The sequence below is a fragment of the Malaclemys terrapin genome, chromosome 1 (assembly GCF_027887155.1).
Source record: "Malaclemys terrapin pileata isolate rMalTer1 chromosome 1, rMalTer1.hap1, whole genome shotgun sequence".
Lineage (NCBI taxonomy): Eukaryota > Metazoa > Chordata > Testudines > Emydidae > Malaclemys > Malaclemys terrapin.
Window position 1 is genome coordinate 42,820,507 of NC_071505.1, and position 14,099 is coordinate 42,834,605.

Consider the following 14,099-nt stretch of genomic DNA (forward strand, 5'->3'; position numbering starts at 1 on the left):
TAAAATTCCTATAAATTCCTAATATGAAATTTCCAAGTGCTACTGCACACAGAATGAACATTTAACTCTCTATGATACCACAGGAGTTTTCCCATGTGAAATGAAGACATGACATAGCCCTTGGTAATTACTGAAATGTTCTACAGTAGGAATTAGCACTTCCCTTTACGGAGAGCACTGGAAGAGGGATTAATAGTTTAAGATTATTGTTGTGTGTTTATAGTGATTTGTAAAACCAAATGCCATAAGGCTTTGCTTCTCTGTGTTAAATCCCCACTTTGTGTCAATAGTGCTAATTTCTTTGTTACCTAATCCTATGTAAGAACAGCAGATTTTAAAGTTAAGTAGGCAGTGTTTTCCTCCCCCTCTCTCTCACTCCCCAGAGAAACCTGGTATTTAACATCTTACATTGGTTGGACTTACTTGAGGAATATAGGCTTTTTCCCCTATATTTTTAAACTGGTTTTGAGTTGATTGTAAATTGTGAGCATTGTGCCCATTTAAGTGGCCGTAATAAAAAAAGAGTATCAAAGAGACTTTTTAATTGTAAACAACCGTGTGGGAAGAGAAGATAAAAAAACAAAAAAAACCCACTACCTTTTTTCTTATAGAAAGACTTCATTCAGAGATCAAATGGATCATCATACAATTAAGATGTTTTGTCATTTCTCAATGCTATGCTCACTTGGTCTCAGAGAAGACCCTTAGTGTGGGGTGTTCATTTTATGCTGGAACCCTAATGGATTCTAGGCCTACAACCAGCATTGCTGGGTGTGAAAGGATTATCCTGGAGTCGGGGGATCCTCTGATGGCATAGAGATGGCTCCCTTTTTAACCGTCTCAGAGTATGTCTACTCTGCAGTTAGGCAATTGGGGCTGGCCAGGGCCAGCTGAGTCGGGCTTGTGGGACTCAGTGTAAGGGGCTGTTTAATTGCAGTGTAAATGTCTGGGTTCGGGCTCTGGAAGGGTCACAGAGCTTGGGCTGCAGCCTGAGCCGGAAGATCTACACAACAGTTAAACAGCCCTGCATCCTGAGTCCCAGTCAACTGGCACGGGTCAACTGCGGGTGCCCAATTGCAGTGTAGACATACACTAAGGGGCCACACCCAGCAGTAAGGGCACATGGTCACAACGTTCCTGTGTCTCAGCACTTTCCAGCTGTTTATTCCTAGCTACTGTGTTGGCCCCCTGAGGCCATTGGCATCCAGCATGGGTTAAAGCATGGCTCCTCTGAGTTATGCCAGAAGACTGGCTTGGCAGAGGGCAGGCTCAGGACTGAGAGATCACAAAGGTCACCTGTGCACCCCCTTTCCTGAGCTGCGCTGTGGTCGCCTTTGTCCCCACGGAGGAGAGCAGTATTCTGTAGATATTTTTGTTACTGTTCTTCAGACATGTCCATTCACACTTTTCCCTCCCCCAAACATGATTATTGAAATGAAAGAAATTACAAGGGGGAAGAATGGGTATGTGTTGGCAAAAAAGAATAAATGTTCCAACCTAGGGGAACGTGCTTGCTTCTTTTAAAGTATATATGAAAAGTAAAACAAGTCACATTACACATTAGAGTATGTTTCTGGCACTCTGTGTGGTAAATACATATATTATTGGCAAACACTAAAAATTCTCACATAAAACACAGTTAAATATGTGCTCCCAGTATGCCCTTTCTCTGACAGGTCTGATTTACACACCCTGTTTCTTAAACTTTCTTTTTATCGAATTTAAGATAATCATACAATTGAGAGAAGATGGGAATTACACAGCAGGCTCTAGAGTATTCAGCCAGAACACAATCACACAGCAGTCCTGCAAACAAACCTTTGGTACACAAACCAAATTGTCTGATCTCACCAGCACAAAAAAACCCACAGTACTTAAGTAAAGCAGAATTCTTACAGATTTGTACCAGGGCATGAACTAAGGAAAGATAACTCCATGTTTTAATAATGAGGAGAGAGATCCAGTGTGTGATATAACAAAATGATCACAGTCTGATTAAAAAACAGTTGTGTCCTACACATTCTCAGTGGGCAAAAGTTTATATCCTTCACCTGTAATAACTTTACAGTGCAAGAATCTATTTAGAGAAACGAACTCATTTTCTTCCGTCCCCTGCAAAAGTGAGTGGAAGGAACAAGTTACTGCTGACAGGGTGCAGAACACAGGGGATTGAGCCCAAAAAGACAGCAGAAACCAGAGCTCCACAGAAAACCACAATCCCAACCCCTTGGACCTCAAGCAGCTGTCCCTCTGTTCTCCCATACAGTGATGGCTGCATGTTATAATAAGGCCCTCTGCTATTGTGAACTCAGTGATCCCATTACACTCTGTGCCTTTGTGGACAACAGACATAGAATACACAGAGGAGAGGTAATGCTGCCTCTCTGATTTTTCTTGTGCAGCAGCTGATAGTTTGTAGCGTAGCATACCCCTTAGCCCCTCCGTGGCACTTTCCGTCCCATGTCCTACCTTTTCTTAGTGAGGCCAGGTCCACAGATCCTACAGTGAATTTTCAGCCTTGCTTGAAGTTTTGGAGGCAGAACTAGCCCTGTCAGTCACCAGGAGACCTTAGCCTCCACCCTCCTTACTTGCAAATAGACAGACCTCCTGCTGCAGAGTTTCAGGATTGAAACCAGTCAGATTCTTAATACCATGATTCTCCTCAGTGCTTTAACCCAGGACTGTCAGTTTGCAGTGCTGTCTACACAGTCTCATGTGGGTCTTTATTTCAGGGACTCTTTAAAAGCTCTCTTGGTTGTCCTCAGACTCAAGGAAAAAGAGAGAGAAGTGCTTACCCGTGTTTGGGACTGGAGTTCCCATCACTATGTCAGAAAAGGAAAATGCATGATCAAGAATCCAAAAATCTGTGACCCTGAGATGCCTGCTATGGCACCATTAGTGCTGAGGATTCTTCTCATTTTGCCAGTGATTTCGATGTCTAGGACTCTGGGTTCCTCTTCTTTATCCATAATTGTTGTGGGGCCTTCAGCACCTTCACCAGAGTTTATACCCCTGAGTATATGCTTTTCTGGGGAATGCCCTGTGAGTCCAGCCCCATCAAATCCAGACACTTGATTGCAGTTTTGTACAAGGACTTGGTTCCATGAATTATACTAGTTATCTTCAGTGCAGTCTGGTAGGATCCTTGGGACAGCTCCTGGGAAAGGGGGTTGCGTTGTTCTCCCTCAGGTTCTACAAGGAGCTCTCCCTCAGCTTTTCTGGGCTGTTGAGGATGTTCATTTCAGACCACTTTCTTTTGTCCTCCGACATTATGAGCAGGCTTGTCCTCCTCATGATTAGGAGTCTGACAATCACAAAAAAATAAAAAAATCAGCCATAAAACTTGCTGCTAGTCTGCACCCTTCTGCTGCTTCTAAGATAACTAGTGTTGCTCTTCCGCCCAGACTTTTACCGAAGTCTTGAATTCTCTGTCCCTGGGAACAAGAAGTCCAGTTTTTTATTCTCTACACCGGGTGAATCTGTATTTGGGAGCCTCAGTTTTATTTACATTAAAGAGAATGAAGTCCTGTTTCCTTGATGGCAGTTTTATATTTGAATATCTTCCCACATTGGCACTATGGTTGATGTTATACAAAACTTACCTACACTCAACCATGTTGAAGAACTGACAACAAAAAATTAGAAATACAAAGTAAATCTGCATGTAGCAAAAAAGGTGAGCCTGCAGTCCAATTCTTCGACAAAAACGCACACTCGTGTGTGTGCGTAGCCATAAGTGTTCTAATTTGCTGTCGTGTTTCTATTCTGTCTTTCCCTTTTTTTTTTTCCAATGTCAATTGCTTGCATAAAAGAGCCAAGCAGATTAGTCTTTTTAAATATCAATTCACTCAGTTTGTATCTGTTTCTCTTTGTCATATTTTTAATTACAGTCTAATTTTGAGTGAAAAGGAATATTTACACACTTACATTTTTAATGGCTTGAATATATAAAAGAGAAAATTACTTCTGTTTGGAGATGACAATGCTTAATTTAAAGGAAGGCTTGATAGTAGTTGAATAATTGTTTTCACTGGCTCCTCTTTATATCACATTAATTATTCACAGATGACATTTTTTTTTAACTTGGCAGGTATTTATATGCTCTTGGACAGAAGGTTTGGAAAAGATGGAAAAAACGCTACTTTGTTCTTGTTCAGGTTAGTAGTTTCTTTGTCTACCAAGTTTGGATGGTAAAATTTCTGGAAATGTGCTCTCAGAACAGTAAAATCTTACCTATGATTTCTGCAATGTTCAAGCAGCGTATTCTACTTTGTAAATACATACCTTCAATTTATGTTCACAGAACTCCTCCAGATTTTATAGCAGCATCATTTTTATTTATAATATGTTCAGTGAATAAAAGTGTGAGGGCATTTCACATTCATATAGACCAGATCCTGCTGAGAAGAACTTCCAGAATAAGAGTCCAATTTTAAAGACACTATTGAGTGAAGTTCTGCGGTCTTGAATTATCCCATCGAGCATGAGCCTTTCTAGCAGCATTCAAATCATTGAAAAATTTAAAAAAATATTTGTAAAAAGTAAAATATATTTATCCTGCCTGAATGAGCTAATTCAACTACGGTGTTCTGCATTTCAAATTAAATAAAAGTAACAAGGTACTACTATGTTACACTTTCTTGATGTTTTAGTTTTTAGTTGTGTGTGTGTGTGTGTGTGTGTGTGTGTGTATAATACATACACAGAGAGAGAGAATATCCTTTCTGTATTAGCCATTTAATTATAGAACTATAAGGTTAGAAGGGACCATAAGGATAATCTAGTCCAAGGGTTGGCAACCTTTGAAAAGCGGTATGCCAAGTCTTCATTTATTTACTAAAACAACAAGGAGTCTGGTGGCACCTTAAAGACTAACAGATTTATTTGGGCATAAGTTTTCGTGAGTAAAAACCTCACTTCTTCGGATGCATTTTTACTCACGAAAGCTTATGCCCAAATAAATCTGTTAGTCTTTAAGGTGCCACCAGACTCCTTGTTGTTTTTGTAGATACAGACTAACACGGCTACCCCCTGATACTTGACATTTATTTACTGTAATTTAAGGTTTCGCATGTCACTTTTACATTTACAGGGGCTGACGGACGGAACCCCAGGCTGGCAGTGGGCTGAGCACGGCCAGCGGCGGGGACCCCAGCTGCCCACTGCCGGTCAGGGTTCCGTCTGCTGGCCCCTGCCAGCCGAGGTCCCGGCCGCTGGCCCTGCTCAGCCCGCTGCCGGCCAGGGGTTCCTTTCATCCAGGCAGGCAATGGGCTGAGCGGGGCCGGCGGCCGGGACCCCTGGCTGGCAGCAGAGTGCCACTAAAAATCAGCTCGCATGCCGCCTTTGGCACACATGCTGCAAGTTGCCGACCCCTGATTTAGTATAACCCTCTGCCAAGATACAGCATTTGTTGGGTCAAACCATCCAAGACAGATGGCTATCCAGCCTCTTTTTGAAAACCTCCAGTGAAGGAGCTTCCATGACTTCCCTAAGTAGTTTGTTCCATTGTCCTAGTGTTTTTACAGTTAGGAAGTTTTTCCTGAGATTTAATCTAAATCTGCAATGTTGTTTGAACCCATTGCCTCTTGTCCTGCCCTTGGTGGCAAGAGAGAACAATTTTTCATGACGATCAAATATGTGAATAATAAATTTGGAATAGAAATACTTCTTACATGAGTTGTAAGACTTGAGAAATGAACAACAATTTTAATTAGTGTTTAAAAAAATCAGCACGCCCTCTGCACAGACTCAGGGTGATGCTTGTTTTCAGGTCATGGCTGAAAATGTGATGTACTTTAGAGTCAGTTCTTCTCTTTTGTGTGTCCCTATTCTAACTGGCAGAAAGGTGCTGTGGTGATAATGTGAATCTCCTTGAGTATGTGTTATTTATATTATTGGTGGGGGTGTGGTGAGTGTGACGGGTTGGGTCACAGAAACCCCCCTTGGGACTGCCATCTGATGTGCTGGGACTACCTCTAAACCCATTTTCCCTGGCAGCTTGGGACTTCAGAGCCCTGCCTGGTTGTGACAGACACACTAGCCTGCTGAAAACCCATGTCCCCCAAAAGCTGCAGGCTTAACTAAAAACAGCTTAAGAAGTGCTCCTGTCTCCAACACCCAGATACTCATTTCCCAATGGGATCCAAACCCCAAATAAATCCGTTTTTACTCTGTGTAAAGCTTATACAGGGTAAACTCATAAATTGTTCGCCCTCTATAACACTGATAGAGAGAAATGCACAGCTGTTTGCTACCCCAGGAATTAATACTTGCTCTGGGTTAATTAGTAAGTAAAAGGTGATTTTATTAAATATAAAAAGTAGGATTTAAGTGGTTCCAAGTAATAACAGACAGAACAAAGTGAATTACCAAGCAAAATAAAATAAAACACGCAAGTCTAAGACTAATACAGTAAGAAACTAAATGCAGGTAAATCTTGCCCTCAGAGATGTTCCAATAAGCTTCTTTTACAGACTAGACTACCTGCTGGTCTGGATCCAGCAATCACTCACACCCCTGTAGTTACTGTCCTTTGTTCCAGTTTCTTTCAGGCATCTCCTTGGGGTGGAGACAGCTGAAGACAAAATGGAGGGGTTTCCCAGGACTTTATATAGTCTCTCTCTCTTGTGGGTGGAAACCCCTCTCTCCTCCTGTGTAGAATTACAGCTACAGGATGGAGTTTTGGAGTCACATGGGCAAGTCACATGTCCATGCATGACTCAGTTCTCTATAGGCTGACACCATTGCCCACATGTTCCCAGGAAAGCTCAGATGTGGATTGTCATCTATAAAGGTCCATTGTTAGCCAAGTACTCCCGATTACTTGAATAACCCCTTCACACTAAGTTGAACAAATCTGCCTTAGGTGCTTTCCACAGCAAACACTTTAAATACAAGCACAGAGCCAACGCTCATAACTTCAGATATAAAAATGATACATGCATATGAATAGGGTAAATACATTCAGTAGACTATAACCTTTGCAAAGACATGTTACATGGTATATCTAGCATAAAACATATTCCAGTTATGTCATATTTACACTCATAAGCATATTTCTATAAAGCATTATGGGGTGCAACGTCACAGGGAGTTCATGAGCCCAAGAATTTTTAAAAAGAAACATGCTTCTAAAACAGAGGATAAATATTTTACTGGAAACCCATCTCCTTCCTCTAGCATTCTTTTGCTCATCCACGCTCAACCTCTCCCCTTTGCCACTCCCATTCTGAGAGTTTAAAGGACGTTAAGCAGAATAATAACCATTCCAAACAAAATCCTTGTTCAAATGAAATTAAAAGTTGAAAGCACATGGATCTGGTTTGGCTTCCATTGAAGTCAATGGCTTCAGTGGTGTGGAATCAAGCTCCACCCTATGACTTAAAGGTAAAAATCTTTATAAGAGTGCACAGGCTCACTGGGGAAGAAGGGTAGGCACTTTAGTTAGGCTTGACAAGTTCTTCTGAGCCTCCTAAGGCTCCCAGGGGAGGTTTTAGGGCCCCTTATGAGCCCCCTAAGGCTTAGCGGGGGTGGGATGACCCTGATGTGGCTCTATAAGGCTTGCGTGTAGGCAGTGAATCTCTTAAAGTGCACAGAAGGGATGGAATGCCTCTCATCCTGCTGTTCCCCCATGCTTTAACTCCTGCAGTCCCCCTGTTCTGCTGCCCTCTACCTCACAAAAAGGCTCAATTCTCTTCCTGCCAGGCTCTGTTCTCTTCCTTTTTGTGGACTTTCTAGACGTGTAGAAAGTGAGCACCTTAGCAGGCCTAGAGGGGTGGATGGAGAGGTTGTGGAACAAACTCAGAGACAGTCTGAGTCCAATAAACTTAACTTCAATTATCTCTCACTTTCTGTTCTTAAGCTAGAATCTAGGGGGAAAGCATTACAATAATTTTCTAACTGTGATGATCTTCTGCACTAGACATCAGTGCTTTATTTTGGCCCATATCAGTAAAGTTGGTGCATGATGTCAGCATGACAGAATCATAACATGAATTATCTACAAAAATCAACAAGATTATTTTATATAAAGAAACGGTGTGAATTTAATATTAGCTGTACAGTCAGGCCCTGCTTATTGATGTGATCTATACATGCTACTTGCCTTATTTTATCAGTGCAGGTGAAAGATTTGAAACATGTAACAATGCATATCAACCTGTTGTATTGATTCATTATTGATATTCTTGGTGATCCTCCCTTCTCTTTCTGTCTCTTTCATACCCGTTTAACTTACATCATTAAAGCACTATGCATATAAAATTCAGTTAGATGATAGATGCCTTCAACATGGTTATAAACTATTATTCAGGTGTGATGTTCGTGTGTAATGCTGATTGTGCAGGATGCTGATGTGAGAGTATGATTAGTCCCTTTTATTTAGAAATTATACCTCTGCATAATCATAGAATATCAGGGTTGGAAGGGACCTCAGGAGATCATCTAGTCCAACCCCCTGCTCAAAGCAGGATCAGTCCTGGACAGATTTTTGCCCCAGATCCCTAAATGGCCCCCTCAAGGATTGAACTCTCAACCCTGGGTTTAGTAGGCCAATGCTCAAACCACTGAGCTATTTGATAGTATAGAATGGATACAATTGGCTCTTGAGTATTTGGAAATTCTAACTACCTCTGTTCTGTGATATAATTGTTTATTCCTTTAAAAATATAGTCACTTCTTTAGACAGCTATCTATCCATCCTTCTTTTCAAACTGGAAAACAACAGGAACACAGTATCTTATATTTTAGAAAAAAGAAGAACAGGAGTACTTGTGGCACCTTAGAGACTAACAAATTTATTAGAGCATAAGCTTTCGTGGACTACAGCCCACTTCTTCGGATGCATATAGCTGTGAAGTGGGCTGTAGTCCACGAAAGCTTATGCTCTAATAAATTTGTTAGTCTCTAAGGTGCCACAAGTACTCCTGTTCTTCTTTTTGCGGATACAGACTAACACGGCTGTTACTCTGAAACTTATATTTTAGAGAAGAAGAAAAAGCAGGCAGTTCTGATATTTTATCTTGCGTATGATCTGGCAATATTTTCTTCTTCCAATAAGCCAAATAGAGAAACATTTCTCTTATAATTGTAATTCATTCCTAGCTGTTCTTTTCATCATTAAATGCCAGAAGTCCATCTGCCCAGTATTAGTGCTCTTGTTATCTCAGAGATGTTGGCTAAATCTTGCTGTCTTTATGACCTGCCACAGAAATCCTTAGGAATTTTGACTGAATAAGGGCTGCAAGATTTGCTTGGACTTCCCTCTTCAGCCACCTAGGGATGAATTTGACACAGGAAGAAGTATTTGATGTCTGTCTGACTAAAACCACTTCCTATATTGAGAAATAATTTGTAAGGCTCACTTCCCTCTCTTCCTTAAGACCACTTCCTCTATGATGCCTACAAGAAATCTGTGAAGCAGTGTTGACTCAGTTGTGTGGGAGTAGGGGATAGTTGGCCATCCTTACGGGGTGAGGGACTCTATCCTTGGAATTCTGAAAAAGATTTGAGCATTGTGGTGGATAATCAGCTGAACATGAACTCCCAGTGTGACACTGTGGCCAAAAGGCCTACCATAGTGGTGCACCCGCTGCTGGAATACTGTGTCTAAATCTGGAGTCCACAATTCAAGAAGGGTGTTGATAAATTGGAGAGGGTTCCGAGAAGAACCATGAGAATGACTAAAGGGTTGGAAAACATGCCTTATAATGAGATACTTGAAAAGCTCAATCTATTTAACTTAACAAAGAGAAGGCTAAGGAGTGATTAGATCACAATCTATAGATATCTAGATGAGGAACAGAAATTTGATAATAGAGGGTTCTACAGTCTAGCAGACAAAGGTATAATAAAATCCAATGGCTGGAAGTTGAAGCTAGATAAATCCAAGCTAGAAACAAGACACAAATTTTAACAGTGGGAGTAATTAACCATTGGGACAGTTTATTGAAGGGTGGGGGGGGGGAGGTTTCTCTGTTACTACAGATCTTTAAATCAAGATTGGAAAATATATGTTCTAGTTCAAACAGAAACGAATTCAGGGAAGTCCTATGGGCCTGTGGTAAGCAGGAGGTCAGACTAGATTATTGCAGTGGTCCCTTTAGCTTTAAAATCTGTGAATCTATGAACATTCAACCAAGCTATACATGTAAACTAGTAGCTTCAGTTTTATATATATTGTTGTTGAGTTCTGTAGCTTTCTGTAGTCTCATCTCACCAACTCAGTCAAATAAACTAAGCTCCATCTCAAAAATGTAAGAAAAAGAGGAAGGTTCGTATATGCTCTTCAAGTTTCTCAGTGAACTAGCAGTACCTACACCCTATCTCCTGGGTAGCAGAACTCTGCAAGGGCATGAGCCACACAGAAGGTGCACATTTTTTATGCATAGAGGGACACGGTGAGTAAGGTAATATATTTTATTGGGCCAATTTCTTTTTGTGGAAGAGACAAGCTTTCGAGCCACACAGTGCTGTTCTTCATGTCTGGGAAAGGTACTCAGAGTATCGCAGCTAAATACAAGGTGGAACAGATTGTTTAGAACTGTGACCTCTGGGAGTCCGCAGACTATGTCTAAAGGGTCTGGAGAAGGTTGTTGTTACAATAGAACAGTGATTTACAACCTGTGGTCCACAGATTTCTGGTGGTCCACAGATTATATCTAAGATTTCCAAAGGGATCCGCACCGCCATTCAAAATTTGTTTGCGGTCCACAAATGAAAAAAGGTTGAATGAAAATCACTGGTTTAAAGTAAATTGTTGACACATTCTAAGAGACCATTCAAGGTGAAGTGGCCAATTAATACCTTTGCAGTCATAGGATGAAAAAAGGGAGAAGGAAGGGCCAGTAGATTACAGGTTGTTATAATAAACCATAAATCCAGTATCTGTATTAAGTCCATCGTTTTCAGTGTCTAGCAAAGTTATGAATTAAAGCTCCTAGGCTCATCCTTTGAAGATTTTGTGCAGGTTTCCTTTGAGGATGAAGATTGAGAGGTCAAATATGTAGTGATTGCTTTATGAAAAGTGTTTGCCCAAAGGTGATATGGTGTTCTTGTGTTTTATTATTTTCTGTATGAGTTCATTCGAGAGCATAGTGATTGTCTCATTTCACCCACATAGCTGATATTGGGGCATGTAGTACACTGGATGAGGTACACTACCTGTTGTGATAGGCACGTGTAGGACCCCTGGATCTTGAAAGATGTGTTGTGTGGGGTATTGGTATGTCTGAAAGTTTTGCATCTGTTGTTCTGGCAGGATCTTGTGCTATTTTGAGTTGCTGTGTCCTCATCTGTGGGGACTTTGTTTCTGATGATGAGCTGGGTGAGGTTGTGGGCTTGTTTGAGGGCCAGAAGAGGGGATTCTGGCAATATTTCAGGATGGGGTCCCCATCGACTATGTGTTGTAGTTGTTTAATGATAGTCCCACATGGATCCCAGCGTAGGGTAGTAGGTGACAACTAGGGGTGTGTGGTCAGAGTGTTTTTTTCCCCATAATGAAGCAGGTTCTCGTGGGTGGCCCATTCCATGATATGATCTACTTCTCTGGTGGAATGTCCTTGTTTGTTGAAGGCGGTTTTAAGTGTGTAAAGGTGTGTATCCTGGACTATCGCCTCAGAGCATATTTTGTGGTATCTGAGTGCCTGGCTGTAGATAACAGATTTTTTGGTGTGATTGGGGTGGTTACTGGATCAGTGAAGGGAGGTGTGGTGGTCCTGTGGGTGTCTTGTATATAGTTATCTGTAGGGTTTCATTGTTGAAGTTGAGTGTGGTGTCCAGAAGGTTGATCCTGGTGTGGAAGTGTTCTAGAGAGAGTTTGATGGGTGGGTAGTGGTTGTTGAAGTTGTGGTGGAAATCTGTGAGGGAGTGTAGGTTGTCTGTCCAGAGTATGAAAATATCTTTGATGTATCTCAGGTATTACACTGGTTTCATAGTGCATTAATCCAGAAATTCTTCCTCAAGATGGCCTATGAAATCCTGGCCTCATAGACTTTATACATAAAAATGTGACCATGCACTACTACAAAAGAAAGTGGAAACATACTTTATAATCATAGAGCCCAGTGAGTGTTGATTTTCTAGATTTATTTTTAAATCTTTTTTACTAGGAACTTTTACAATTTGAAAATATTTTAGGTTAAATATATAATTTTGCTTTACCTTTATACTGTAAGAAGGATTTTTTATTAGCAGTACAGTATATTGTTGTGCTTTGGAGTATGATTGCATCAGTTAAATGTCCGGTAAAACATAAGGGTAATAGAAACGGTAACTAAAGAATTTATAGCAGGTGGTAACACCTGTGCCTCCCTAATTCCAGCCCAAACAATCTGCCACCTTATTGTGAGATAGCACAGAGAATCTGTAGTGACCCAGATGGGAGTATAAGGAAGGGGATTGTGGCTCAGGTTCAATCAGAGTTTTCTGTGGTGGGGGATCATTACTATAATTAGTACCAGTAGCTATTGACAAGTCTGTCTGTAATCGGCAATATGTGATTCATGAAAAAATATTTGGAAAGATAGCAAATGTGAGCTTAAAATTACATGCCAGATGGGTACAGCTATGAGTGTGTTGTTCATATCCAAGTGAATACACAGCATTACTCTAGCTTAGAATGGTGAGGGAGGGTTTAACATACATTTAAAAGAGTAGCAGTGAATAAAAATACGATTTTTTTTCTTTCCTCCTTATTGTAAGCCCTTTTTAGCAGGGACTTGTCTCTTATTTGTTCTACTAAGCACCTTGCACACTTTTGAGTGCTGCAAAAATAATTAACACTAATAACAGTAATGTTGTGGCAGGAGCACTGATTCCTGATGAGACAAAAGCTGATGCAACTAAAACAATGTTTTTGGAATATACATGAAAACCAAACACCTTCACTTCTTTAGCTGAGCAGATCAAGTTACCCAATTGTCCGTCAGTGATATTTCAATAATCATACATCAGCAGCCTTCATAGTTTATAGATTGTAATAGACTTAATTAACATTTATATGTTTATTATTATTTGGATTTATATAAACTGTTATAGTGCCCACAGTTTCAAATCAGGATCAGGGTCAAGTTTTGCTGGCCATTGTATAAATACATAGGAAGACTTGGTCACCAACTCAAAAATCTTAAAATCTCATGGAAGGCAAAACTCACTGGATGAGTGTAACAGACAGTAGGAAGGAAAAGTATGCAGGAAATGGGAGGTTAACATTATTAATATTACATAGGCTAACAGTTTGCACAACTTTAGGATTTTGAATCATGTACGTTATTTTTAAAACAATTCTAAATATTCCCTAGGAAACGATAACCCTCAAGCACCCTTTACGATGTGGCTCTGTACCTGCTGATTATCCACTCCTTCCTATTAGGTTTTATATATACAGTACCTACAAAACTATCTTCAAAACTCCCTCAGACCATGGGCCCCCTCCATCCCTAGGGTTGCCAACTGTCTAATCACCCAAACCCAAAGGTCCTTGCCCCGCCCCTGCCCCACACCTTCCTCGAGGCCACGCCCCTGTCCTGCCCCTTCCCCAAGGCCACGCTCCCCCATTCCATCCGCCATCCCCCCCATTGCTTGCTCTCCCCCACCCTCACTCACTTTCACCAAGCTGGGGCAGGAGGTTGGGGTGTGGGAGGGGCTGTGGGCTCTGGGAGGGAGTGTGGGAGCGGGAGGTAGCATGGGGTGCGGGCTGTGGGAAGGCATTTGAGTTCGGGGGGGTGCAGGGTGTGGGCTCTGGGAGGGAGTTTTGGTGCAGAAGCGGGTGTGGGGTCAGGCTCTTGGAAGGAGTTTGGATGCGGGGTGCAGGCTCTGGGCTGGGGCAGGGAGTTTGGGTGCAGGAGAGGGTGTGGTATAGGGCTCTGGAAGGGAGTTTGGGTGTGGGAGGGGACGTGGGGTGTGGGCTCTAGGAGGGAGTTTGGGTGCAGGGTGCAGGCTCTAGGCTGGGGCAGGGGATTGGAGTGCAGGGTATCGGCTCTGGGAGGGAGTTGGGATGCAGGAGGGGGTGCGGGTTCTGGGCTGGGGCAGGAGCTTGGGGTGTGGGAGGGGGTGAGGAGGTCGACGCTTACCTCAGGCGGCTCCCAAAAGCAACTGGCACA

At 41.8% G+C, this 14,099-nt stretch overlaps 1 protein-coding gene across 6 annotated transcripts in view; it reads left to right on the forward strand.

Moving 5' to 3' along the window:
• CADPS2 (calcium dependent secretion activator 2) overlaps positions 1-14,099 on the forward strand; it is a 576,541-nt gene that overhangs the window by 387,676 nt on the left and 174,766 nt on the right. For all 6 annotated transcript variants that reach the window (XM_054023205.1, XM_054023212.1, XM_054023223.1 and 3 more), the window contains one exon: positions 4,091-4,157. In XM_054023205.1, the coding sequence (XP_053879180.1) occupies positions 4,091-4,157 (67 nt within the window). The remainder of the gene's footprint in view (positions 1-4,090; positions 4,158-14,099) is intronic.